This window comes from Mesoplodon mirus (assembly GCF_964341445.2).
Source record: "Mesoplodon mirus genome assembly, chromosome: 15".
Classification (NCBI taxonomy): domain Eukaryota; kingdom Metazoa; phylum Chordata; class Mammalia; order Artiodactyla; family Ziphiidae; genus Mesoplodon; species Mesoplodon mirus.
Window position 1 is genome coordinate 22867863 of NC_138991.1, and position 27323 is coordinate 22895185.

Genomic DNA, 27323 nt, shown 5'->3' on the forward strand with positions numbered 1-27323 from the left:
TAATGTGAATTACATTACCATCCTTGAATAATCATATGTGTTTTTATTTTCTTCTAATCTGTTAGTGTGAATTACATTACCATCCTTGAATACCTGGAATAAATTCAACTAAGTCATTATTTATTATTTTTTTTAAAAATACATGGTTACATTTGGCTTGCTAATATTTTGTATGAGAGTTTTACATCTATATTCGTGAATGAAACTGATCTGTTTTTTTTTCTTAAAACATTTTTTAAAAAATCAAAAACAATTTTTTCTTAATTCATTTTATTTATTTATTTATTTTCTTCGATCTGTTATTTTCTCTTCTGGTAATATTTTTTCTGCTTTTGGTGTCGTAGTTATGCTAGAACAGTCAGGATGATCTGTTCCTTGAGTTTGGCAGAGCATGCCTATAACATTATCTGGGCCCAATGTCATCTTTGTGGGAAGATTTTGTTTTAATTCAATTTAATGTTCCTTTTCTTTCTTTCTTTTTCTTTTCTTATTTTGGCTGTGTCGGTTCTTAGTTGCTGTGGGAAGATTTTTAACCACTGCTTCTATTTTACCAATACTTAGAAGAAAACTCAGGCTCTCTTTTAACTTTTTTCCTATTTTTAAATGTTTTATTATAACTCTTATTTCTTTCTGAGCCATTTCTAAGGCTCTGTTCTAGGAATTTGTTCACTTGTTTAGGTTTTCAAAATTGTTGGCATGGAGGGACTTCCCTAGTGGTCCAGTGGTTAAGACTTCTCACTCCCAATGCAGGGGCCCTGGGTTCAATCCCTGGTCAGGGAACTAGATCCCGCATGCCGCAACTAAGAGCCTGCATGCCGCAACTAAGACTGGTGCAGCCAAAATAAATAAATAAATATTTAAAAAAGAATTGTTGGCTTGTACTATAGTTGTTAACAATACGAATAAATTCTTGGTCTTGGTTCATTAATTCTTCTTTGCCTCGGTGTTAGTCTTAGCTCCACCCTGGCGCAGTTCTTTTTCAAGTGCTGTCTTCTTCATGGGAACAAGAGGAAAGCCTAGGGACTCGGGTGGTCTCCAGTCTTTGTCCCAAGGTTACCCTGACGCTCGGGATAAATGGTGGAGGCAAAAAAATCGCAGCCCAGAGACTTCCACCCCTCCCAGAATCCCCGTTCTGCTTTGGGCTGCTCTTTACCCTTCTTCTCTTACACATCCCCACCTCATCCATTGCAGCCCAACCATGGTCCCACAGGACTCTTTGTTTTGGGGTGGTGTTGACAGTTCCCTTAACCTCCCTCTGGCTTGCTTGGAGTCTCTGGGTTGGTGGTGAAGGGAGCCACAGCCTGGCTCTTTCTCCTTGTTCGGTGCTAGAGGCCCTTTAGCTGTGACCTCAGCCTTCTGCATCAGTGATTTCCTCTGCCTGAGGGAACCTGGCCTGATTTATGCCTCACTTCTCACCTTCTCCTGGATCCTTGCCTGCTTTCCCACCTGAGGGCATCCCTGTTCTGTGATCCTGTCACACTGAACTAATCAGTGCTCTCTGGTTTCTGGACAGTCTCCCCATGACCCTGTGAACTCCTTTAATATCAGAACTGTGATTTGTCCATTTGAGAGCTCCAGTGCTTATTATGTGCCTGGCACATAGTAGGTGCTCTACATATATTAAAAACCTAATCAACACCCATGTTCATAGCAGCATCATTCACAACAGCCAGAAGGTGGAAACAACCCAAACATTCATGGGCAGATGAATGGAAAAGCAAAATGTGGTATATACACACAATGGAATATTATTCACCCTTAAAAAGGAAGGGCATTCTGACACCTGTTACAACATGGATGAACCTTGAGGACATTATGCTAAGTGAAGTAAGCCAGGCACACAAGGACAGATACTCTATGATTCCACTTAAATGAGGTACCTAGAGTAGTCAAAGTCATAGAGACAGACAGTACACTGGTGGTTGCCTGGACCTGAGGGGATGGGGAATGTGGACTCAGCGTTTAATGGGAATAGCGTGTCAGTTGGGGAAGATGAAAATGTTCTGGAGATGGTGGTGATGGTTACACAATAATGTGAATATACTTGACATGTAAAAATGGCTGAGATGGCAAATTCTACGTTGTGTGTATTTTATCACAATTAAAAACTTTTTTAATTAAGAAAAAAACAAACAAACAAAAAGTAATACAATCATGTGAGTTGTCTGAGGTCACACAACTTTTTCCAGATAGAACTATTGTTCCTGGGAATATAATTGTCAGAGACCCAGGCACTTTCATCAAAGATCTAAGTATAAGAATTAAAACTAGAAAAAACTAGGAAAAATAGAATATTTTTACAATTATATGATGATATTGAACACTTAAAAAATGCTTATTTAAAAAAAAGAAAAAAAGGGAGTTCCCTGATGGCCTAGTGTTTAGGATTCCAGCCTTTCACTGCCATGGCCTGGGTTCAATCCCTGGTCAGGGAACTGAGATCCCACAAGCCGTGTGGCATGGCCAAAAAATAAAATAAAATAAAACATGTTTATTAAGTGTTTATATTTCTTCTGAGATTCTCTTTTCATATTATTTGCCCATTTTTTCCTACCATTGTCTTTTCTTTTTTGGCTGCCCTGACCGGGTCCTAACCACTGGACTGCCAGGGGACTCCCTGCCTTTTTCATATTGAATGGTTGAAGCTCTTTTTATAGGATAGTGTCATTGATATTTTTTATTAATCACGCTACAAATATTTTCTCCCGATCTGTATTTGGTTTTAACTTTGCTTATGGTTTCTTTAGCCCTATAGAAGCATTTAGTCTTCATGCATTTAAATCCACTGGTCTTTGTGTGTGTGTGTGTGTCTTCTGAGTTTTGTGCCAGACTTTGAAAGTTCTGGGGGTGCTTCACTGTTACCTCTAAATGTTGCCTGTGAGAAATAAAACACTAGCTGCTGCTGCTGCTTTTCTAAAAAGCTGCTGTGAGATGTTAATAAATTAATGAGTGAAAAACTGCCTTCCCCCTGGCTCCTGAGTATGTGCCACATGCACTCCTGCTCCCAGACTTTTGTTCAGGCCATTTCCATTCCCTGCAACACCCTTTCCCTCTTAGCACCTCCTGCAGATTCCCCCTGGCCTGCTGGCCTGCCCTTCCACACAGAACACTTCCCCTTTCCCATCCGCTGGGTCCCGTGAGCCCCAGGCCAGCTCTGGAACCAGGGAGGCTGCACTGGTTCTGTCCCACCCACACCTGAGTGTGAAGCCTTCTCTCTCTGGGGTGGAGGGAGAGTAGGCTTGTGACAAAACTGGGGGTTGGGATCGAGGAGGTTTGTTTCTGACCGCATGTCCCTGCCTTCTTCCAGGAAGGCCTTTGGTGCCACAGTGGCCCCGCCGAGTGATCTGTGACCCTGGTGTCTGGCATGCGTGGCCAGTGCTCTGGGAGTCCTGGGAGCTGGCTGCAGTGAGTGGGTGGCCAGACTCAGCGTGGGGTTGGGGCGAGGGTCGCTCGGGGCCCACAGTCTGGGGTCAGGGTCAAGGGTGCGGTGTGGTTGGGACTGAGTCTGGGGAGTGTTTGTGCCTGGTTGGGGCTGGCTCCGTCTAAAGTTGAGCTCAAGGACTTGTGGGGCTCAATTTGGAGGCAAGAGGAGGGGTTTCATGGGGCTCTGACCAGGGCTTGGCTGGAAGGGGCCTGGAGCCCCGATAGGGCCAGAGACCTGTGGGAGGTTAGGCCTCCTGGGCCAGTGCAGGATCACCTTAGTGCTCAGTGCTCCCTTGGCTCTGATCTCAGACCTTTGTCGTACACTGTGGCTGGCTGGCTCTGGGTGACCCTTAGGGAAGGCAGCGGGACCAAGAGGGGCCCAGCACCTGCTCCCTGCTGGGGTCGGGTGGGATGTGTCCAGCCCTGGCCTGAGCCCCATGGAAGGTCCAGAGGCCAAGGTCCAGCTCTTTCTGCCCCAGACCCACTGGGTGACCTCAGGCAGTCCCTGTCGCTATTGACTCTCTGTTCATTCAGCCATTATTTCCCCTCCCCTTATGCTCCAGGCACCGCGGTCAGTGTCCCCATCGTTCAGATGTAACAGGGATCCCGTCCTGCCCGTCTCTTGCACATGTGGGATGTGAAAAGCTCTGGCTTGCTGTGCTGCTGGTCATGTGGCGGGTGCAGCTCAGAACACACCTGGTAGCTGCCTGGAGCTGCCCGCGAGAAATCCGTTCATTCTCATCTCCATCCTGAGCTAATGGGATGAGCCCTTCTCACTGTTCCCAAAGCCTCCCTGTTCTTCCAGGACCACCTGACTTTCCAGGAGCATTGAGGTGACCCTGGAGATCCAGGCTCTGGTCCTGAACGCTGTGACCTTGACCGCTGCCCCCTCAGAGGCCCAGACCCCCCCCTGGGATTTGCTGTGGTGATTCCTGTGGGTCCTCCCCACTCTGCCCTCTCTCTGCCAGGAGGGCTTTTCCCCTCAGCACCTGTCTGCTCCCCACTGCTGGTCTGGTCTCAGCTGAGCCTCCCCTGGGCCAGGGGCCGGGTTGGAGAGATCGGGGCAGCCCTGGGGGATGGAAGGAGAGGGTGGGAGGGTGTTTGGGGCATAGGGGCTCCTTTATTTCACCCCAGTCACAGACACACAGACTCAAGGCAGTGCTCAGCCTTCTATTAGACATTCTGTCTCACCGAGACAAACGCCCACCCTACATTCATCTGGAGCGCACTCCCGGCGGGGTGGCGTGTGTTCTGGTGGCTGGGCAGGGTGTAGGGGACAGGACTGGCATCCTGTCCTCTGAGAGGGGGCCTGGGTGAGGTTCGCGTGCTTGCGGCAGTGGCTGGGGAAGGGCTTTCATGCCCTGCACAGGGTTGCACGTGCAGTGGTGTCCCAGACCAGGACGCAGGGCCCTGCCCGTGGGGAGCAGCCTGGGAGTGGGCGGGCGACAGCCGAGGCCTGGGCTCTCTTGAGGGGCCTTCCCCTGGTGCCTCCAGGTCCAGCCTCTGGCCCAGGTCCCAAGAAGATGGGGTTTCCTTGGAGGGTCACGGGGGGAGCCCCCTCCTCACGTTGGCTCTGCCCCTTGCCTGGCACTGCACTCTCTCAGCCCGTTTCCTCCACTGGAAGCTGGGACCCTAACCCCTCAGAGGGAGGGTCCTCTGAGAGGGGCCTGTGGGCTCGCGGGTTTGTGGGCAGAGCCGGTGCAGACAGTGTCTGAGGGAGCGGGTGACTGGGACGCGGGCCTGGGCACAGGGGAGCTGGGCTGGCCTAGTCGTCTTTGTCTTTGGCGCCATGTTTGAGGATGCGGGTGAACTCCACGTAGTTGAAGTTGCCTTTCTTATCGATGGGCGCCTCGCGGTACATCTCATCCACTTCCTCATCTGTGAAGCGGTCGCCCATGGTGGTGAGCAGCTCCCGGAGGTGGTCCTCGTGGATGAAACCTGCAGGGCAGGGCCAGGGCCATGAGACAGGGACTCGGGCCAGGACACACCTAACACCCTCTATCCCCGGGGCCCCCACCAGCCCTTTCAGACCCCGGAGGGGCCAGGAAAAGCCACAGCCCTGGTCTCTGTTCAGTTCAAGGTCGCTAGGGCCCATAGGGAAGAGTTCCCCCATGGGACTGTCGGAGGTGTTTCTGCAGGGGACCTGGGGCTGTGGGGCGGTGCTGGCTATGTCCTGCTTTAAGAGCCTGAGCCCCAGAGTTCCACTGCCTGAGTTTGAATGCTGATCCCCACCACTTCTTTCTAGCTGTGTGACCTTGGGCAAGTTACTTAACCTCTCTTTGCCTGTTTGATCTGGAAAATGGGGATGAAAATATGCCAACCTGGTAGGGGACTGTGATGGCAGTCAGGAAAATGTTCGAACATGCTTAGACCAGTGGTGTGCCTGTGACCCCTGAGAAACTGCTGAAACAACTACTGCCAGCGTCGCTCTGGCCTGTCCCTGGGAGAAACCAGCTGTGAGATAGAAGCCCTTTGGAAGATTTGAGGATGGGGGCTGGTTTCTGTACTTCGTTGGCCAGAGGGCCTGAAATGGTTTGGTGCCTGGAAGGGTAGAAAGCAGAGGCCTAGTGTGTTGGGCCAACAGGTGAACTAGGAAATGGGAAAGCTTGGTGGATGTGGGCTGTTTTCGTCTCGCATTTGGGGGAGAAAACCAGAAAGTAGCATAGCGTTTATAGTTCTGGCAACAGAAATGGGTGATTTCTGTTCTGGCCTTTGGGGGCAAGGGGCCCTGAAGTCCCAGCGTGGCTGGGTCCCCCCGGCATACGCGGGGGTGCCCTGGGGGAGGTGTGCAGGCCCAGCCCTGTCCAGGCCTCCATCCAGAGGCTGCCGACCTGAGGCCTCCTCGTCAAAGCAGGCGAAGGCGTTGCGGATCACGTCCTCGGGGTCCGTGCCGTTCAGCTTCTCCCCAAACATGGTGAGGAACATGGTGAAGTTGATGGGCCCCGGGGCCTCGCTCATCATGCCCTCCAGGTACTCGTCCGTGGGGTTCTTCCCTGTGGTGGGAGGGCCATTTGTGCCTGCTGTCACCTCCCGTCCCCTCCCTCCTCCCTGTCCCCTCCCTTCATGGCCCCACAGACAGGAGACAGTACGTTTTGTAAACTGTAAAGCATCTCTCTGGGACGGCCGGCTCTCTGACTGCTCCCTCCCCGCTCTCCTGGCAGGTGGCCTTGACCACTTTCCTCCTCAGGTCTGGGGTCTGGATGTCCGCCATGGGTAATGCTCACTGAAGTATAAGGGCCCCCATCTGCTGACCGCTTACTGCGTCCCGTGCTCCATGTGCCTTATCGCTTTAACTTTCACCACCGGTGAGGTCAGCATTCTTATCCCCCTTCACAGGGGTGGGACCTGAGGCCCAGAGGTTAGGACTTGTCCTTAGTCACACAGCGGGTCAGGGGTAGAGCCAGCATTTGAAGCCAGGCAGCCAGACCCCAGGTCCCAGGCACAGTTTTGAAAGTAGTTAAACCAGTGAGCTTTGGTGCCACAGAGGCCAGGGTTTGAATCCCAGCTCTATGCCTGTTTCCCCTGCCTCTGAGGAGGATTGTGAAGGTGAAGAAGGCAATGGCTGTAAAATGGGCAGAACGATGATTGGCATTGGCCCTATGGATTTGAATCGACTGCTGGTTCAAATCCCAACACTACCACTTCGTAGCTGTGTGACCTTGGGCAGATTACTTAACTTCTCTGAGCCTCTGTTTCCTCATTTATAAAGTGGGAATGATAATCACACCTACCTAATAGGATTGCTTTGAGATTTAAGATAATACCTGCAGAGCTGCTTCATGTTATTATTTTATTATTTGCTGCTCTTGTTTTTTTTGTGTTTTTTTTTTTTTTTTTTTTTTTTTTGCGGTACGCGGGCCTCTCACTGCTGTGGCCTCTCCCGTTGTGGAGCACAGGCTCTGGACGCACAGGCTCAGCGGCCATGGCTCACGGGCCCAGCCGCTCCGCGGCATGCGGGATCCTCCCAGACTGGGGCACGAACCCGTGTCCCCTGCATCGGCAGGCGGACTCTCAACCACTGCGCCACCAGGGAAGCCCTGCTGCTCTTGTTTTTTAACCTCAGGATGATGTTCCTTTTTTTGTTGTTTTTGGGCATGCCGGTGCGGCATGCAGGATCTGAGTTCCCCGACCAGGGATCCAACCCATGCCCCCTGCAGTGGAATTGTGGAGTCCTAAGCACTGGACTGCCAGGGAATTCCCAGAGGCTGATGTTCTTAACCAGAGGCCATGATTGATCTGTGGACTCACTGACATGAGCTACAAACAGGAGTGAGGATTTTTCTGGGTAGATGCCCAGGACTGTCATCAAGTCTCTGAGGTTGAGGGCCTTGGGTGCAGGCGCTCCCTCATAAATGGAAGGAGTCTTCGTGTCCCTGTCTCCTCTGAGCCTCACACACTCTGCTCTGTCCCCATGGGATGGCCGAGGCCTGAAGAGCTGTGACATTGGGACTCACAGCTCCTCCCCTCGCCAGGCCTCAGTCCTCCTTCCTGCTGGTGACCTCCTCAGGGAGGGAGCCTTCAGGTGAGTCTGGCCTGAAGCTGGGAGGGGTGTGGTGCCGAGGGTGGGGGCAGTGTGTGATGTCAGCCCTCCTGCTCCCTCTACATTGCTTGCTCCTCCCACCAGACACCCTGGGGTGCACACAAGGGTCACCATTGCACAGGAGGGGAAACTGGCACAGAGCGGGACTGCCCAGCTGTGAGGGGCAATGCCAGGGACTGACTCAGGCCTATCTGGCCATAGGCTGCCGCCTCTACTGCCAGAGACCACCCCTTCCCCCAGCCAGTGTCTGGCTGAGGTGCTCTCACCTGGATGAAGGGGGCACCAGGAACTTGGGTCGAGGGTGGTTGTCTGTGGCTAGCACATGGGGAGGGATGTGGAAGCAGAGCCACAGGCTGGGGGCTGGTGTCTGGAGGCCTGGCCTCTGGGCCTCAGTTTCCCCATCTGAGCAATGGTGAGATGCACTAGATTCCTGAGCCCTTTCAGCTCTGATTCTGATTCTCGGGAAATCGCTGGAGTCAGCCTCTCAGAGCCTGACACAGGTGACCTCTAAAGGAGGGGGGCAGATACCCTGGCCTCCCTTCTAAGGCCTCAGTTTCCCCATTGTACAATGGAAAGTCCATGCAGTTCAAACTTGCTTGTAGTTGCGGATCCCTTTCTTTAAATTAAATGGTACCGGGCAGCCCAATCCACAAATCTGCTTGAGGCAGTCCTGCCCTGGAGTGGGCCTGTCTGGGTTCAAGTCCAGTGGCGAACTGCTCTGTGCCTCAGTTTCCCTACCTGCTAAATGGAGAAAGTGATGGCAGCTACTCTCCAGGGTGGGTGCCTCATGTCAGTGCACAGGAAGTGTCCCGTAAGGGATGAGCAGCCCCACCGCCTGCTCCAGCTGCAGCCCTTGCTGGGCCCACTTGGACTCCCACACCCCGCCCCTGCTCACCCAGTGAGGCCAGCATGTCATGCAAGTCCTCCTTGTCAATGAAGCCGTCTCGGTTCTGGTCAATCATGTTGAAGGCCTCCTTAAACTCCTGGATCTGGGACTGGTCAAACATCGCGAAGACGTTGGATGTGGCCCGCTGTGGCCGCTTCTTGGTGGTCTTGGCCTTGGCCCGTTTACTGGACATCTTGGCTGCGGGCGTGTGGGGCTTTCCTGTAGGCAGTGGGTTTAAGTGGGAGAGCCTGTGACCCCGGGCCAGAGAATCTTCTGGCCTGCCCCTGCTCGGCTGTCAGCGCCTGGGCCGGTCTTCGTGCTCCCATAGGCCTGGGGCTCCTGCCACTCAGCTCATCACAGAAGCATACAGAGTTGGCCCTGTGTGATCTGAAACAACTTCCTCTACCTCTCTGAGTATACTCATCTGGGAATGGGATAGGAGTGCCCAGCCGAAGGGATTAATTGACTTAGTGCCCAAGAAGCCCCTGGCATGGTGCCCAGCACAGAGGAAGCTATTTTTGCTGTAACTGTTTGGGTAAGACACTTAGGATTGGGTTCAGTGCCAACCATTTCCGTGCTTTATCTCCTTTAAGCCTTAATAGCATTTACACTGTCCATCTCTCTCCAGCTTACAAGGTGGGTTGCCTCGTAAGAGGCTCTGAGGCTCCCTGCCCCCACCAGCAGGAAGGAGCTGGGTCAGCGGCCCTGCATTCCTGACATTCCTCATCCTCTCCTCCTCCCCATCCCTCTGCCCTCCCTCCTCTGGAGGTTCTGGAAGGCCAGTGCTCTGGGCAGTCTCCCTTCCCCCCACCTGTCCACACTTGACCAGCCCCTTAGGGTGGGAGATAGACCTGATTTGGGCCCTACTCCTTGTTCTCACTCCTCAGTGCGTATAGGAGCATAAAGCTCCCCCCCGGGCTCAGAACCCCAGCTTCCTGTCACCCTTGTTTAGACCTGGTCTCCGAGCCTCCAGCCTGTCTCACCCATTGCATACAGACCCAGATACTTCACCTTGAAACCCTTGAGGGTTCCTGCCATCCCCTCCCCTCCCCTAGCAAGTCTTGGCCCCTCAGCCTGGCATCAAAGGCCCTGTGTGAACCCCTCCTGCCCTGCTCTCTGACTGGCCATGGCATCCCTCATGGCGTCCCTCCTGCCATCTATGTCTGCTCCCCAGACACCCCCCCCCCCGACTTTCCTTCTTGGTCCTTCCCCCTGGAATGCCCTTCCTTCTCCAGCCCAGTTCTTCAGACAGCCCTTGGGGAGCAGTCCCCCCACCCTGGCTTTGACAGTAAGCACTTAAAGGTCTGTCTCCCTCACAATCAATCAGGGCTGGTGTAAGTCCCCCGATTTAAAGCTAAGCCACGGTGGTGCTCATAGATGCTTGTTTAATGAATGACTGTGAAGGCAACTGCAGCCAGTCTGCTGGCCCCACTGTACAGATGGGGAAACTGAGGCCCAGCAAGGGCTCTTTCCCTGAACACTTGTCATGGCTAGTGGGGACTGTGCCCCTGAAGACCTAGGGCCATGTGCCCCTCAGCTGGGGCAGTTGTGGGCCTGGCCGAGGCCCCAAGACTGCTCGCCTCCCTCTTTCCTCTGCCCTGAGTCCCTTTGTCGAGGATCTGCAGGAAGCCTTAAGTGCTCCTCGATCTGTCGCCAGGCCTTTATCTCATGACCCTGTTCAAGCCATTTGCCGTCTTTGGCCTTTGAGATCTTAAACCCTGAGCTGGGACACTGGCCAGCCCCAGCCCTTCCCCAGAGCCACAGCTGCCTATAGTTATAGACTGTCCCACTGGGTCCCACTGGACTGACACACCTGGCCCTCAGGGTTTCTCCTGTGGTTCAGGGTGCGTAGACAAAAGCCTTTCCCACCCTTGACCTGGGTGGGAGTGGGATGGTGCTGTCCTGTGGTTAGTGCTTTGAGGGGCCCACTCCTTCCCTGAGCCAGATGTTCTCTGGGGACTTTGACTCATGGCACCCACAGCCAAGAAGAAGTCCATTGGGCCCAGCAGAGGCCGTGATGGTTATCATCACTGTCACTCCCCCCACTCCCCCTGCCCCCCCTAAAGTTCTAGGGCAGACATGGCAGGATGAGGGAGAAAGCCACGACCAGAGGCGGGAGCGGCCAAGAGCTCACCCACTGCTCTGATACTAGCTGGGCTCCCCTGCCTCCCTGGCCACCCCATCCCCGCCCTCTTGTGCTGAGGGGCCGTGACAGGGCTTGGAGCACTGAACTGTACAGTTTGTCCATCCCAGCAGTCTTGGGAAGCAGGGTGGGGAGAGTGGGGTGCCCCTCACTGTGCAATTAAAAGAACTGAGGCCCGAGAAGTGGTGTGTCCATGAGAGGGGTAGAGTCCAACTGGAAGCCAGGACCCCTGGGCTAGGGGTGGGTCTGGGGGTGGCAGATGGCCTTTCATGGTGGGCGGATGGCTCCTGAGGGGCTGAGGACTCTTTGTGACCAGAGGCAGTTTCCAGTCTTGGTTGAGGGACTGGGGTCAGAGACAGGCTGGCCTCTTAGCCCTGGAGCCGTCCCCTCCTCCTCCTGGGGACCCTAGGCACCAGCGATCCGATATAGCGGGTACTTGGCCTGCTGCAACTAGGTGCCACCTCCCCCTTTCTGGTGCCCGAAATCCCACCGTAACAGCAAAGACAAGGCCCGTGTCCCCCATTACCTCATGGTCCCTATGGCTGGCAGTGCCAGATGCCTTGCTGGTAAACTCACCTCATCTGAGGCAGTTATCTGACCCTTTCCTCAGAGTAGCCAGAGCAGCTGGAGGGCTGGGGAGGAGCAGGGACCAGGTCCTGAAGCCCAGGTCCTTGTCCAGCCGGGGGGCGGGGTGAGCCCGCAGAGGGCCCCTGGCGCAACTTCCCCACCCGGCAGGCCCAGGTGGGCAGATGGCTCAGAGTGGGCAAGCCCCAGGGCGCGGCACACAGCCTCCGTGTGTGTGTGGGCGGGGGTTACTCCGGTCTCCATCCCTCTCTCCTGCCCCAGGAGATGGGGGATGGGACACGGACGCTCTGGAGGACACACATGGGTCCCCTAGGGCAGGGAACACCGGCAGCCACAACGCCCTCCCGTCCTCCCGGGCATCCCGAGTCCTGGGAGGTGCTTGGCACCTCTAACTGCACAGCAAAGGGGCAGGGCCCGGACAGTCTTCCCTGGCCATAGGCCCACTGGTTCCCAGAGCCGGGAACAGTCTCCCTGCTGCCCAGACCCAGCCAGAATCCCCGTCAGACCGAGCAACATCGCAGCCCCAGCCAGGCCCACGAGCTGTCCCTGCACAGGGGCCCTCTGACACCTCCCTGCGTTCCCAAGTTCGGGCCGCGGCCGTCACACCGCCCACGCTAGACCACCCGGGCCGCCGGGCTCCCACCTGGTGCGGAGAAGGCGCTGGCTCGGTGCGCGGAGCGGGTGCGGAGCCGGGGCTGGCGGCCCGTCGCTGGGGTCCGGGCTGGGCGCGGCGGGGGCGCGGGGCGGGGCGCGGCGCCGGGCCTTACAAGGCAGAAGAATGTGCGGCGGCGGCGGGACGGGGGCGGGGCCGCGGCAGCCCGGCCTTATTTGGCCTTGACCCACGGGCCCGGGAGGTGGGGTGTTCCCGGGTGAACCCCCAGGCTGCCAGGGCCTTCCCCATCGTGGACCGGGGAGGTGATGGGGGTGAGTAGGGGGCCTGGACTGCCCGGGGAAGGGGGTTTATCTGGGCCGGCCCTGCGAGGCCGGCAGAACATCCAGAGAGGCCTCTAGTCCTCAGACCCTACCCCCATCTTTCCCCCAAAGGCGCGCTGCCCGGCCCATTCCCGGGGGAGGGCCTCCTTCCACCAGGCCAAGTATGGCTTTTTTCCAGTCCCAGAGAAGAGGCGTGTCAGAGAGAGCCCACTATCCTCATACCGAGCCAGCAGTCAGCCTCCTGGGGTGTGGGGCGCACATGAAAGTTGGGTGGGAACGCACTGGGGACAGCCCACCTCAGCCAAGTCATTCTTCTCTCTAGGTGCCCTCAGTTTCCTTACCTGTAAAATGGGAGTGTGGTGGTGAGAATTCAGTGAAAGAGTGGCCAGAAAGACCCACGTAGACCCTGGGGAGCCAGCGAGAGGAGCAGGGGCTAGCGGACCCCCGGAGCATCGTTGCCAAAGGGGCTGCACCCCCTGTCCCTCTCTTGTTGGCCTGAGTTGGAGGATGGAGTCTGGAAGGACAGACCCATCCGCTCTGCCATCGGGCATCAGGTCCATCATTTTGACCCGTGAAGGAACACCTTACCCATCAGCCCCCCACCTGGACTCCCGCCCTGCTCTCTCTCCCCTTTGATCCAACACGGACGTTCCCAAGGGAACTTTTCAACGCCCCGTTACTTGCTCTGTAAATATTAACTGACACCTGCTACCTGCCGGGCACTGTGCTTGGGTGCTGGGGTAAATACTCAAGTAATTGCACCCAGGAAGCATTTGTTCTTGTGGAGGGAAATACCATGAACAAGTAGCTCCATGGCTTGGAGGCTAGAAATAAATGCCTTGAGGGAGAATAAAACTAGGTGAGGGGAGAGAGAGTAACAGGAGGTGGGGCTGCCTCCCAGGAAGTGACATTTGGGCAGCGCTGAAGGATGTGAGGGAGTGAGCCAGCCCGCTGAGCCTCTGAGGCAGAAGCCCAGTAGGGGGAGCTTGCCCAGGTCACGGTCAAGGAGCAGCGGGAGGTCAGTGTGACTGAGGGGAGGGGGGTGGGAGAGGAGGTCTGAGAAGCACTAGGGACCTAGCCCGGGGATCCTTGTGTTACCCAAAAACTGGGTTTGCCTCTTGGTGGGTGTCAAGCCAATAGACACTAACAAGCCAAAGATCAGGAGAAGGAAGGATTTATTATTACTTGCAGCCAGTAAGGAGAATCCTACTGGTGATCTTTCCCAAAGCAGTGTTTCCCTGAACAGCAAAACTGGGGAAGTTTTAAGCTAAGGGTACATGCATATTCATGAAGGGGCTTGAGCAGAGGAGAAATCCGCATGGAAATGGGGCCAAGGTCCAAGCTTTAGCTGAAGTCAGGAGGGTCAGCATCATCATTCTGTCCTCCACCTGGGGGGGGCGGTCTTAGTCCCTGAAGAGCGCAAAGACAAGTTATTATGTCTATCCCTTGAGGGGGAGCTAGGACTCTGCTTTATCAGTGCACTGTTGTTTGACTGCCTTTTCTCTGTTCCTGCATTGCTTTGTTCTCTTAAGATCATTAATTACTGAGACCTGTTCAAGGGCAAGCATTGTGGTCAGGCTTCGATCACAAAATGACTTAGGCCAAAATGGCTTCTCTTATGTCAAGAAAGCCATTCCTGGTTCTCTTTCTCCAGGGACCCCTTAATTTACCTGCTTACACTCGTAGGCCGCTGTAAGACATCAGAGAGTTCTGAGCAGAAGGGTGGCATGATCTGGCTTATGTTCTAACTGAATCCCCTTTGGGGTTGGGGAGGGGGAAGCAGGGAGACCAGTGAGGAGCTATTCAACAGGATGAGGTGTCCAGACTAGTGTGGTAGCAGTGGGAGAAGTGATGGGATTCTGGACATATTGTTTTGGCTCGGGAGGGAGGGTGGCCATGCAGTGCGGCTTGTAGGATCTTATTTCCCCGACCAGGGATCAAACCTGGGCCCTCGGCAGTGAAAGCGTGGAGTCTTAACCACTGGATCACCAGGGAATTCCCATCTGGACATATTTTGAAGTTGAATCCAGTAGGATTTTCACATAGATTGGTATGTGTGTGAGGGTCAAGGAAGACTTGAAGACTCCAAGGGTTCTGGTCTGAGCAGCTGGAAAGAAAGAGCTAACATTTTCTAAAATGAGTCTCTTATGGAAGGAGAAGGTTTGATGAGAGATCAGAAGTTCTGTTTTGGACATATTAAATTTTAAAAACTTTACTTTGAAATAGTTTCAAACTTACAGTAAAGTTATAAGAACTGTACAAAGAGCTCCTATATACCTTCACCCAGGTTCTCTAATCGTTAACATTTGGCTTTATTATACTGTCTTCCGTGTGTGTGTGTGTGTGTCCTCCTCCCCAACCATTTGAGAGTAAGTTGCACACATCAAGCCCTTTTACCCCGAAATACTTCAGTGAGTATCTCCTAAAAAGGAGATTATATTACATATCCATAATACAGTGATTAAAATCAGGAAAAAATTTTTATTGAAATATAGTTGATGTACAGTGTTATAAGTTACAGGTGTGTACAATATAGTGATTCACAATTTTTTTTTTTTTTTGCAGTACGCGGGCCTCTCACTGTTGTGGCCTCTCCCATTGCGGAGCACAGGCTCCAGACGCACAGGCTCAGCGGCCATGGCTCACAGACCCAGCCGCTCCGCGGCATGTGGGATCTTCCCGGACCAGGGCACGAACCCGTGTCCCCTGCATTGGCAGGCGGACTCTCAACCACTGTGCCACCAGGGAAGCCCTGTTTTCCTTTTTAAGGCTAAATAATATTCCAGTGTGTGGGGAGACCACATTGCTTATCCATTCATCTGTCACCAGACATGTGGTTCTTTCCACCTTTTGGCTGTTGTGAATAATGCTGCTGTTAACATGGGTGTAGTACAAATATCTTTTCATGTCCCTGCTTTTTATTCTTTGGGGGTATATATTGCAGGATTATATGGTAATTCTGTTTTTAAATTTTTTGAGGACCCGCCATACTCTTTTCCACCGAAGCTGTACCATTTTACCTTCCCACCAACAGTGCGCAAGGGATGTAATTTCTCTACATCCTCGCCAACACTTGTTATTTTCTGTTCTTCTTTCTTCCTTCCTTCCTTCTTTCCTTCCTTCCTTCCTTCCTTTCTTTTTAATAATAGTCATCCTAATGGGTGTGAAGTGATACCTCGTTGTGGTTTTGATTTGTATTTCCATAATAACTAATGTTAAGTATCTTTTCATGTGCTTATTGACCATTTGTGTATCTTCTTTGGAGAAATGTCTATTCAAATTCTTTGCCCATTTAAAAAATCAGGTTGTTGGACTTGCCTGGTGGTCCAGTGGTTAAGACTCCATGCTTCCACTGCAGGGGGCACGGGTTCGATCCCTGGTCAGGGAACTAGGATCCCGCGTGCCACATGACATGACCCACCCCCCCAGAAAAAAATCAGGTTGTTTTTTTGTTGTTGAGTTGTAAGAGTTTTTTAATATATTCTGGATATTAATCCCTTATCAGATAATATGATTTGCAAAAATTTTCTTCCATTCTGTGGACTTCTCTGTTTAAAATAATTTTAAAAATTTATATAATTTTTATATACCATAAAATTCACCCTTTTCAAGTGTACAATTCAGTGGTTTTAGAATACTCACAGAGTTATACAACCATCACCACCATGTAATTCCAGAACATTTTATCATCCCCCAAGAATCAACATACTCATTAGCAGTCACTCCCCACTTCCCCTTCCCCTCATCCCCTGGCAAACACTAATCTACCTTCTGTCTCCGGATTTGTTTACTCTGGAAATTTAATGTAAATGGAATCATATAGTATGTGGCCTTTTGTGACTGCCTTCTTTCACTTAGCATAATGTTTTCAAGGTCCATCTATGTTATAACATGTATCAGTACTTCATTCTTTTTATTGCTGAATAGTATTCCATTCTATTGCTATACCACATTTTGTTTATATATTTATCAGTTGATGGATATTTGGGTTGTTTCCACTTTTTGACTATTATACATAATGCTACTATGAATATTGGTGTATAAGTTTATGTGTGGATTTTTTGGATATATATCTAAGAGTGGAATTGCTGGGTCATCTGTTAACTCTATGTTTAAACTTTTGAGGGACTAACAAACTGTTTTCCTCAGTGCTGCGTTGTTTTACATTGCCACCAAAAATGTGTGAGGGTTCCAGTTTCTCCACATCCTCACTAACACTAGTCTTCTAGTCATCCTATTGCGTGTGAAGTGGTATCTCATTGTGGTTTTGATTAGCATTTCCCTAAAGACTTGTTATCTTAAACACCTCTTCACGTGCTGATTGGACATTTGTATATCTTCTTTGAAGAAATGATTATTCAGATATTTTGCCCATTTTAAAATTTCTTTTTTTGTTGTTGGGTTGCAAAGGTGCTTTGTATAGTCTAGCTATTACACCCTTACCAGGTATATGATTTTCAAATCTTCTCTCCCATTCTGTGGGTTATCTTTTCATTTTTTGGTTTGTTTAAAGATGCATAAATGTTTTTAACTTTGATGAAGTTTATTTTTTCTTTGGTTTCTTGTGCCTTTTTTTATCATATCCATGAAACTATTGCCTAATCCAAGGTTGTAAATATTTATACCTATGTTTTATCCTAAGAGTTTTGTAGTTTTAACTCTTCAGTTTAGGTCTCTAATTCACTTTAAGTTAATTTTGTATATGGAGTGAGGTAAGGGTCTAACTTCCTTCTTTTGCATGTGGATATCCAGTTGTCGCAGCACCATTTGCTGAAAAGACTATTCTTTCTTCATTGAATTTTCTTGGCTCTCTTGTTGAAAATCAGTTGTCCATAAATGTATGGGTTATTTCTGGACTCTCAATTCTACTTCATTGATACACATGTCTACCTTTATGGCAGTACCACACAATCTTGATTACTTTAGTTTTGTAATCAGGAAGTGTTTCATCCAACCTTGTTCTTCTTTTTCACTATTGCTTGGCTATTCAGAGTCTCTTGCATTTCCATATCAATTAAGATCAGCCTGTCAATTTCTACAGAAAAGGCAGCTGGGATTTTGATAGAGATTGTGCTGAACCTGTAGGTTAATTTGGGGGAGTATTGCCATCTTAACAATATTAAGTCTTCTGATCCATGAACATGAAGTGCCTTTCCTTTTACTTAGATCTTTTAAAATTTCTCTTTTTTTTTTTTTTTTTTTTTTTTGCTGTACGCGGGCCTCTCACTGTTGTGGCCTCTCCCGTTGCGGAGCACAGGCTCCGGACGCACAGGCTCAGCGGCCATGGCTCACGGGCCCAGCCGCTCCGCGGCATATGGGATCCTCCCAGACCGGGGCACGAACCCGTATCCCCTGCATCGGCAGGCGGACTCTCAACCACTGCGCCACCAGGGAGGCCCTAAAATTTCTCTTAATGATGTTTTGTAGTTTTCAGTTTACAAGTCTGAAAAGTCTGGTAGTTGAACTGTTTTTACTCACGATACTTCTGACACCAAATATGTGGGTATTTTCCTCACACCAGTCAATTCTCCAACTCTCTGGACACCAATTGGATGTCCTACTATTCGGTTCAATTCTAACCCTAATTACCTGGAGTTAGTGTCAGACTCCACAGGTTTAAGGGCTCAGTCCCACAAGATTTCCCTCACATCAGACCCAGGTTACCCCTACTTTTGTCCAACTTGACTACAAATTGCGGATTACTACACATCCCTCCCCGCCAGTGTTAGGGAACTGTTGACCAAAACCACCAGCCTTAGCCAGGCTCGCTTGCCTGAGTTGTCTCACAACAGGAAGTCCCGATAAGGACTGGAATCCATCTTGGCTGAGAGATGAGCATGCCACCAGGAAGGATCCCGAGTGAGACTATGGGCCAAGCAAGATGATTGGCCAGAGACAACCCGGAAACGAATCCCATTACCATAAACCCTGAGACTTGGAGCCATGTGGCAGAGCCGTTCTCCTGGGTTCCCTTACCCTACCGCTCTCTGCCTGGGCGCCCCTTCCCAATAAATTCTTTTGCTTTGTCAGCACATGTGTGTCTCCTTGGACAGTTCATCTCTGCAGGAAGGGGTCCCCTTCCGGGGCCCGAGAGCAGGCTCTTGTCTGACACTCAAACACTAGGATAAATGATTTCTTAGAACTGCTCATAGAACTCAGGAAAGCAGTTTAATTACTATTATCAGTTTACTATAAAGGATACAACTCAGGAACAGCCAAATGGAAGAGATGCACAGGATAAAGTGGGGGCAGGGGAAGGGGGGAGCTTCCATGCCCTCTCCAGGGATGCCATCTTCTCAGCACCTTGAAGTGTTCACCAGCCTGGAAGCACTCCAAACTCTGTTGTGTAGGGGTTTTTACGGAGGTTTCATTACAGAGGCATGATTAAATCTTTGGCCATTATGACTGACTTAATCTCCAGCCCCTCTTCCCTCCCTGGAAGTTGGGGAATGAGGCTGAAATTTCTAACCCTCTAAACATGCCTTGGTCTTTCTAGCAACCAGTCCCCATCCTGAAGCTATCTAGGGGCCCCCAGCCACCAGTCCTGCCATTAGCATACAAAAGGTTCTCATCACTCCAGAGAGTCCAAGGGTTTCAGGAGCTGTGTACCAGGAACTAGGGACAAAGACCAAATATTTATTATTTATTATATCACAGTAGAGATACGATTGGTTTTTTTTTTTTTTTTTTGCGGTACGCGGGCCTCTCACTGTTGTGGCCTCTCCTGTTGCAGAGCACAGGCTCCGGACGCGCAGGCTCAGTGGCCATGGCTCATGGGCCCAGCCGCTCCGCGGCATGTGGGATCTTCCCGGACCGGGGCACGAACCCGTGTCCCCTGCATCGGCAGGCAGACTCTCAACCACTGTGCCACCAGGGAAGCCCACGATTGGTTTTTGTATATTGATCTTGCTTCCAGGAACACTGCTGAACTAATTTATTAACTCTGATAATTTTTTTGTGGATACCTTAGGGTTTTCTATATGAAAGATCATGTTATCTGCAAAGACAGGTAGTTTAACTTCTTTCTTTCCAATTTAGATGCCTTCCATTCATTCATTTATTTATTCTTGCCTAAAGGCCCTGGCTGGAACCTACTGTACGATATTGAGTAGAAGTGGCAAGAGTGAACCTCTTCATCTTGTTCCTTATCTTGAGGGGAAAGCTTTCAGTCTTTCACCATTAAACACGTTAGCTGTGGATTTTTTTTTTTTTTTGGATGTCCGTTATCAGCTTGAGGATGTTCTAATTTGTTGAGCGTTTTTATCATGAAAGGGTGTTGGGTTTTATCAAATGTTCATTCTGCATCTATTGAAATGTCTTTAATCTCTGTCCCTTAGAACTGTCCTTTAGCTTTTCTATGTCTTTCATGCACTGACATTTTTGGAGAGTCCCAGCCAGTTTCTTGGTGCTCCCTCATGATTAGCTTCAGGCTATGGATTTTTTTTTTTTTTTTTTTTTTTGCGGTACACGGGCCTCTCACTGTTGTGGCCTCTCCCGTTGCGGAGCACAGACTCGGACGCCCAGGCTCAGCGGCCATAGCTTACGGGCCCAGCCGCTCCGCGGCATGTGGGATCTTCCTGGACCGGGGCACGAACCCGTGTCCCCTGCATCAGCAGGCGGACTCTCAACCACTGCGCCACCAGGGAAGCCCCAGGGTATGGATTTTTGACAGGAATATCACAGAAGTGATGCTGTATTCTTCCCAGTGCATCTTATCAGGAAACACGTATGGTGTTATTATTACCAGTGATGGGAAACATTAACTGTGGCCATCTAGTGTCTGCCAGATTTATTCATCAGAAAATCACTATTTTTCCCTTTTGTAATTAATATGTTCATTAATAGGTAATCTGTGGGGTGCTCCTTTGAGACTAAATATTCAGTTCCTCATCAAACTTACCCATGGCTTTTAACACGCACTGATGATCCAGTTGTTACTATGATGGTTGTCAAGTGGGTGATTTTTCTAACCATTCTCACTTCCTTTTACTGGTTGGTGGACGTGTTAACTTTGAGATTACCTGTTAGACCTCTAAGTGGAGGTGGTGAGTGGGAAGTGCAAAGTTCAAGGAAAGGTACAGGTTGTAGATTTAGATGTAGGAGTTGTCAGTCTGTAGAAGGTTAAAGCCATTAGCAGTTGAGGGTCTCCAAGGGCCCATGTCCCCTGTTGGTCACAGGGCTTCACCAGGCCTGGGGTCCGCTGACATGTTTTAGAGACAAACCCTGGTGCTGACTGGGTCACCAGAGTACCATGGCTCCATGGAGGCTGGGACTGGGGGCTCCTGTCTTATGGGAAGCTGGGTTCTGTGGAAGGAAGTGTCCTTGCTCTGTTCAAAGCTGGTAAAAGCCCTTACTGCTTAACCTGGCATTCAAGGTTTGTCCAGCACCTCCCCTTCCCTGAGCAGCAGCACAGTCTTACACTTCTGCCTCTGCTTGCTGTGGCCTTCACTGCCACAGCTGGGGGGGAACTCCTGCTCATCCTTCAAAGCCCAGCTCAAACGTTACCTTCTCTGTGAAGTCCCACCTCTACTCCCCGCAACAAGGTCATTCATTTAGAAAACAGTTCTTGAGGCTCTCCTCTGTGCTAGGCACTGAGACTAGTAAAAAAAAACTCTATTCCTGCCCTCAGGGAGCCCATTGTTTCCTGGTGGAGACAGATATTCATAAGTAATCTCACAGATCTAAGCATCAGTGACAGCAACAAAGCAAGGTAAGTGAAGTGACTGTCCAGCTCCGAGAGTTAGAGCAGGGGGTTTGCACCAACCTGGCCTGGCTGAGGTGCTTTGGGAAGGTTTCACTGCAGAAATGCCAGTTGGCCTGAGAGCTGAGGGGAAAGGATAGATGCATTGGTGGGGGAGCCATGGCTCCCTGTGCAAGGCCTGAGGTGAGGCTGGAAGGCAGAGGGCAGGGGATGGGCTCCCATGGGAGATGTACCTAGAAAGGTGGGCATAGGCCTCCAAGGCCAAGGTGAGGAGGCTGGATTTTCTCTTGCTGGTACTGGGAAGGCTTCAAAGGGTCCTGAGCAGAGGGGGATTTTCGAGGAGTCCCTCTGGAAAGGAAGAGGCAGTGTGGACCACATTGATTTTTCACATCAGCCAGATTCATATCAGTAGGAGATACAACTTCATTTTTTTGTTTAGATTTTTATTTATTTATCTATCTATCTATCTATTTATTTATTTTTTTAGTGCCAGGTCTTAGATGTGGCATGGCATCTCTCAGTTGCGGTATGCAGACTTCTTAGTTGCGACATGTGGACTCTTAGTTGCGGCATGTGTGCAGCACCTAGTTCCCCAACCAGGGATCGAAACTGGGTCCCCTGCATTGGGAGTGCAGAGTCTTACCCACTGGACCACCAGAGAAGTCCTGGTACAACTTCATTTTAAGTTTCTTTTCTAAACCCCATTCCAGTGCTGGTGGTAGGAACTTCATCTCAGTTGGTCTGGGGGTCCTCATGGTCTCTGGATCTCAGGCCACTGGTGACAATGGCTTTGCCCTGCTGGCCTGGCCACAAGGACCCTGAGCCCTGTGCTGCTCCTGGCTACGGCTGAGCCTTCTTTCTCTGCTCTCAGGCTGTGGGGTGGGGACTCCAAAATGCTTGGAGACCCACAAACTTTTGGGGAGCAGGAGGTTTACAGGGGAGCCTGGGCCTCCCTGCCCTCTGACCTGCAGCCTCTGGGTGGTTCTCAGGGACCCAGGGACGGTGAACAGTCTCCTTCTCTGCTCCCTTTCCTCTTCCCCAGCACCCTGCAGCCTTCAGGAGGGTGCTTTCTGTCTCTGTTTGGCCCCGTTCCCTCAAGGATTGTGCTTTGGAAATGCAGAAACTGAGGACTCACTCCCAGCTTCTCAAGGAAGCTGCTGTCGGCCTTTCCCTGAAATGACAAATGCCTCCCTGATAGAACAGAGTACAGGAGATGGGACATCATCTAAGCCATCTTCTTGTTCAGACTGTTTAATCTGAGTCATGAGAAAACAGAAATCCAGATTATGTAACATTCTCTAAGATGCTTGGATACTTAAAAAATGGCAATGTCATGAAAAAAAAAAGTGGGGAAACTTTCTGATTCAGCGAGACTAAAGAGACATGGTAACTGAAAGCAGCCAATGATCCTTCACTGGATCCTGGATGGATACAAAGTAAAAGCCATGGAGGACATTGCTTGGGCACTTGGAGTATGGCCCTGCTTTAGCTGGTATTAATGTCTGGGCACTGAGTGCCATCCTGGGTAAGGGAGGTGCTCGAGGGTCACTCGTTTGTTAAATTGGAGTAATAGTGGTATTGTGCTCATGTAGGAATGTCCTTATTCTTAGGTGTCGCCTGGTGTATTTGGAGGTGAAGCAGCACGGTATGTGCAGCTTATTTTTAAATGGCTCAAGGTGAGGGGGATGTTTGTGTATGTCCCTGGGCGGAGCAATGCAAATATGGCAAAATCTTGACAGTTGGTGATTCTGGGTAAAGGACATTAAACTATTCTTTCAACTTGGGGAGGGCGGGCCTCTCCTCTGCTTCACCAGCAGGGCGGGGAGAGGGGGCCCAGGTACTATGATACAGGGAGCGCAGGACCCTCCCTGAGACCCTGATCTAACCCTCAAGGCCCCTCCCCTGCTGCCGCAGAAACACTCAGGCTCTGAAGGGGTAAGGGTCCACCCAGTTCCCCGAGGCCCGTCAGTAGAGCTGGGCTGCTCGCTGGTCAAGTCCAGCGTGGCTGCCTCCCGTGTTCACTCACACCTCTGAGTATCTGGCTCAGTGCCCAGGCAACTTGAAACACGTTCACTTACCTTCGAGTCACCCTCAGCCATGTCTCAGGGCAGGGGTAGGTCCAGCAAGGTGGCAGCCCCAGGAGTTACTCTGAGCCATCCATGGTCACTGGACGCTCAGCCGCCACTACCAGGATCTAGACGTGAGGGCACAGCAGTCCCAGCACAGGGGGTCTGGCCCGCAGGCTTCAGGTGAGCTCACGAGCGGCCCCTCTGGGGAAGGCAGGGCCGCCCGAACCAAGTTCCTGGGACGGTAGTTCCCCTGGGCTTGAGGTCACCAGCAGCTCCGCTGCATTGTGCCAAGGGAGGAGACCAGGTAGGTGCCTGCAGCTCGGCTGGGCCCAAGAACTTTCTGAAACCCATGTTCTTACCACCAGACGTGGGCACCTACTGTTCCTCCTGCTCTCCCCTGCATCCCATCCCCATCTCCTGAAGCTGGTTAATACCCACCGGCCTTCAGCCTTGACCTGGCTTTGGCGGAGCTGTCATGGGTTCCCACAGCCTCCCTGTGCTGCATCTCTTTCTCTACCATCTGCTGCAGACTGGAACTCACCTATGGCATGTTCCGTGTCTCCCCCACCGGGGCGTGAGCTCTATGAGCAGGGTAGGTGCTCAGCAAGTGCATCCAGTGCATGTAACTAACTGTCAGGGTGCAGGCAGCTGCTGGGGTACCAAGTGCCCCGTCCTGGGTGAAGCACATGCAGAGTCGGGGTCTACGGAGGGGGCGTGAGTTGTCAGCGTGGGCAGCCCATCTCAGCTCCCATAGAGCAACGATGAAGCATTTATTTCTCTGGAGGAAGCTGGTCAGGCAGATGTTACACACTCATCTTTCGGGAAGGGAACCGCGAGCTTAGTTTTCTTGCCGGGGGTCACAGAGCTGGTGCATGAGAGCACTGGCATTACAGTTTGCACTCGTCAGCCTGTCTCCAAGGAGCTGCCACTTGGAAGGGGTCTGGCTGTCTCCTGGGGCATCTACTCCACCCGCCTCATCCAGCCTGGCCCGTCCCGCTGCAATAACACCATGAGCCCGTGGTGCACGTTACCTCATTTATTCTCACAACATGCCTGTGAGGTAGGGAGGGGCGGGGACTGTCCCCATTTTACAGAGGAGGAAGTTGAGGCACACAGAGGTCAAGTGACTTGCCCAAGGTCACAGACGGCGGCCAAGCTGGAACGGGCCCTAGAGCAGGCCCGCAGTTCACCCGGGGCCCCTGTGGCAGGTGCTGGACACGAGGACGTCTCCAGTGCCGCAGCCGTGGCCACAGGAGAGCAGCTGTCGTGCACGGAGCTTGCTGCGGGCCTGGCCTCGCCCTCTCCCTCCCTGCCCCCCACCTCACCCTGCAGGCCTGGGCCATTGCAGCTCAGGGCTCATGACACCCTGGGAGTGGGGCTGGGGGGCAAGGGAGAGAGGAGGATGACCGGGGTAAAAAAATAGAAAACTCAGAGGCCAGGCAGATGGGCCTATGGCCGGGGAGTGGGGGGGGCAGGTGAGAGACAAAAAAAGGGGGGGCTGCTTACACACAAGGTATATATTTTTACACACACTTGTACACACACCTAGATATAGTACATGTAAAAATATATGCTATTCACACACCCGCCTCCTGCCAGGTGCCCCCGAGAGCCAGCGGTGGCGCTGGTGGGCATGGGTGAGCAGAGGGGCGTTTGTTAAATATACACTCTAAGGTCTATGTGCATATGTACACATACGTACAGACACAGCCGCCCGCCCCTCGGGTACTGTACACAGGCTCGGCCAGGGACACATGACCCCTGGAAAATGGGGTCCCTCTCTTGAGTGGCCCCTGCAAGTCACTCTAGGTCATACATTTTGCTGAAGGAAGAAGGGGCTGGAGAGAAGAAAAAGCCGGGAGTCTGGAGTGTGGTAAGCTGTGGTTTTTATCTCATTCCCACCCTCCCCCCCACCAAAGACTTCAGCCCTCCTCATGGTCTCAGAGAGGCGAGTCACCCACCTGACGCTGCCTAGGGCTGGCAGATCACAGTGGGAGGGCTGCTTCTGCTGAGAGGAACCTATATCTGTGTGTGTGTGTGTGCGCGCGCGTGCGCGCGCGTGTGTGAGCACTCCGTGGGGGAGGGGACGCGTGTCCATCTCTCTGTCCTCTGGGCTCACCCCCAAAAAGGGCTGAGAACCAGAAAGCCGATAGTCAGGATGGTGACCCCTGTGTGAGCTCTTAAGGGAAAAGAGAAAAACATAAGAATGAAAACTCCAAGGTCAGAGCTGGGGTAGCCAGGAAAAGGAGGAAGGACATGGCAGGTGCCCAAGGCTGCCCTTGGGCTGTCGTCATCTTGTAAACAAGCTAGTTTAAGTTCTCATTAGATAGAGCAAGTAAAAAGACCGTAGTCTGGAGGCTGGGCCGGGGCGTTGCTGAAGTCCATCTATCTAGTCCACCACGGCCAGCAAGAGGAAAAAAAAGTTTTATAGTTTTGTGTTTCTGTTGATTTTTTTGTGTGAAGTCTTCATAACCTAAAGCTGGGAGGGACCCAAAAAAGCCAAATTGTGAGCCCTTGTATGCGTCAATTTGAAAGTTGGCTCAGGGTCTCTAGACAGAATAACCATACTAAAGGTTGAGAAAATTTTGTTCCTTTCCCATTTAGTTGGTAGGTTTCTTTTTTTAATGACTTAAAATTGTTTGCTTCCTGCTTCCTGGTCTCAGAGCCGGGTCTGGGCCTCAGGGACATAAATCTCGATGCTGTCCGCGCTCTCCGTGGCTGAGTTCTGCCGCACGGAAGCTGCCCGCTTGGCCGCCAGGAGCCTCTTGCGGGCCTCCTGACGCTGCTTGTCCCCAGCATCAGAGGCCTTGTCGCGGCTCACTGCCGGCTTGGATTTGGCCGGCTTCTTTGGGACCGGAGGGGGTAGTTTCTTCTCTTCCTTTAGTGAGACAGTGAGGAGAGAAGAAAAATAAAATAAAGGTGCCACCTTTTGTGTGGCGCTACCACCCACCGTATGCTGGCAGCTGGAGCCTCCACCCCAGCTTCCCCGCATCGGGCACAAGCAACACACATTTGGAATCAGAAAGCCACAAGAAGCGATGATGGTGGGAATAGCACAAGGCATAGGAGCAAAAAGCAAGCTTACAATCCTAGAATGTTCTCGAAGGAAGGGACAGACAGATCACCTCTTCCCACCCCTGCTTTGAACCACTGAGGACCTGAAATTCACGCAGGAATCATATAGCCAGAGATGGGATTTAAATTCAGGGCCTCCGACTCCCAGGTCACATTTCACATGCTATTCTAGGGGATCAGAACTCACAAGGGCCACAGTCCGGTAACCAATAACCAAAGGGGTCACTGGGTGCCACTGTTTTACAGATGGAAGCCTGAGCCTCAGGGAAGAGGCTGGCCCAGGAGGCAGAATCGGGTCCAGACCCCTGTACTCCTGGCAGCGTGGTCCTAGGAGAAGGACCATTTTTCTACCTCCAGGGTTCCAACGGCCGTGTCTATGCTACTGCTCTGGCCTGTGGGCATGTGTCTCCCGCTTTCTGAACATGCAGGGCAGGAAGGCATGCTGCGGGGGGAGGTGGCAGCCTCAACTACACAGAGCGAGTGGCATGCTGGACGAGCGCCGAGCATGGACCCCGCACACTGATGGACGTGAGCCCCCAGCTCAAAGACGACACACAGAGAAGGGAGCCAAGCAGCACTGACCGATGTGGCCAGCGTTATTGCCGACCAGGAATTTGTCCCTGGACTTCCCCTCCGCACTGCTCCATGCTCACCTTCCTCTTCTCGGGGGTCTCCGCCAGCTGCCAGCTGTTGGCCTTGAGGTGGTAGAGCTCATCGAACTTCATGCTGATGTCCTCAATGGACAGCTGCAGCAGGTCCCAGAACCCTGCCAGGTCCTGGGCTGTTGGACGTGGGTTGGCATCAGGGTTCTGTGGGACAGATGGGGATCAGTGGGGCAAGCAGGGCAGAGGCTTGTCCTGCACCCCATCCCAAGTACTGTCTCCTAGCTCTGCCAGCCCTGGTTGGGTTCTCTTGAGGCCTGGTCTTACTCTCCTGTTCCCAGGGTCGGGTCAGTATCTGTATGAGCG

The 27323-nt window shown here is 51.9% G+C and overlaps 2 protein-coding genes across 9 annotated transcripts in view; both read right to left on the reverse strand.

Annotated features, from left to right (window-relative positions):
- Positions 1–4579: 4579 nt before the first annotated feature.
- Positions 4580–12351, reverse strand: MYL9 (myosin light chain 9). Its single transcript, XM_082645066.1, has 4 exons — positions 12221–12351; positions 8859–9068; positions 6255–6416; positions 4580–5361 (listed from the first exon to the last, which is right to left on the reverse strand). Exons 2-4 carry the CDS (start codon positions 9040–9042, stop codon positions 5189–5191), a joined length of 519 nt encoding a protein of 172 aa, XP_082501192.1. The 5' UTR covers positions 9043–9068; positions 12221–12351; the 3' UTR covers positions 4580–5188.
- Positions 12352–24782: 12431 nt separating this feature from the next.
- Positions 24783–27323, reverse strand: part of DLGAP4 (DLG associated protein 4) — a gene marked incomplete at its 5' end in the record, with an annotated part of 100246 nt that continues 97705 nt past the window's right edge. For all 8 annotated transcript variants that reach the window (XM_082645044.1, XM_082645043.1, XM_082645045.1 and 5 more), the window contains 2 exons: positions 24783–26158; positions 27009–27164. In XM_082645044.1, coding sequence (XP_082501170.1) covers positions 25940–26158; positions 27009–27164 — 375 coding nt within the window. In that variant the 3' untranslated portion in view covers positions 24783–25939. The remainder of the gene's footprint in view (positions 26159–27008; positions 27165–27323) is intronic.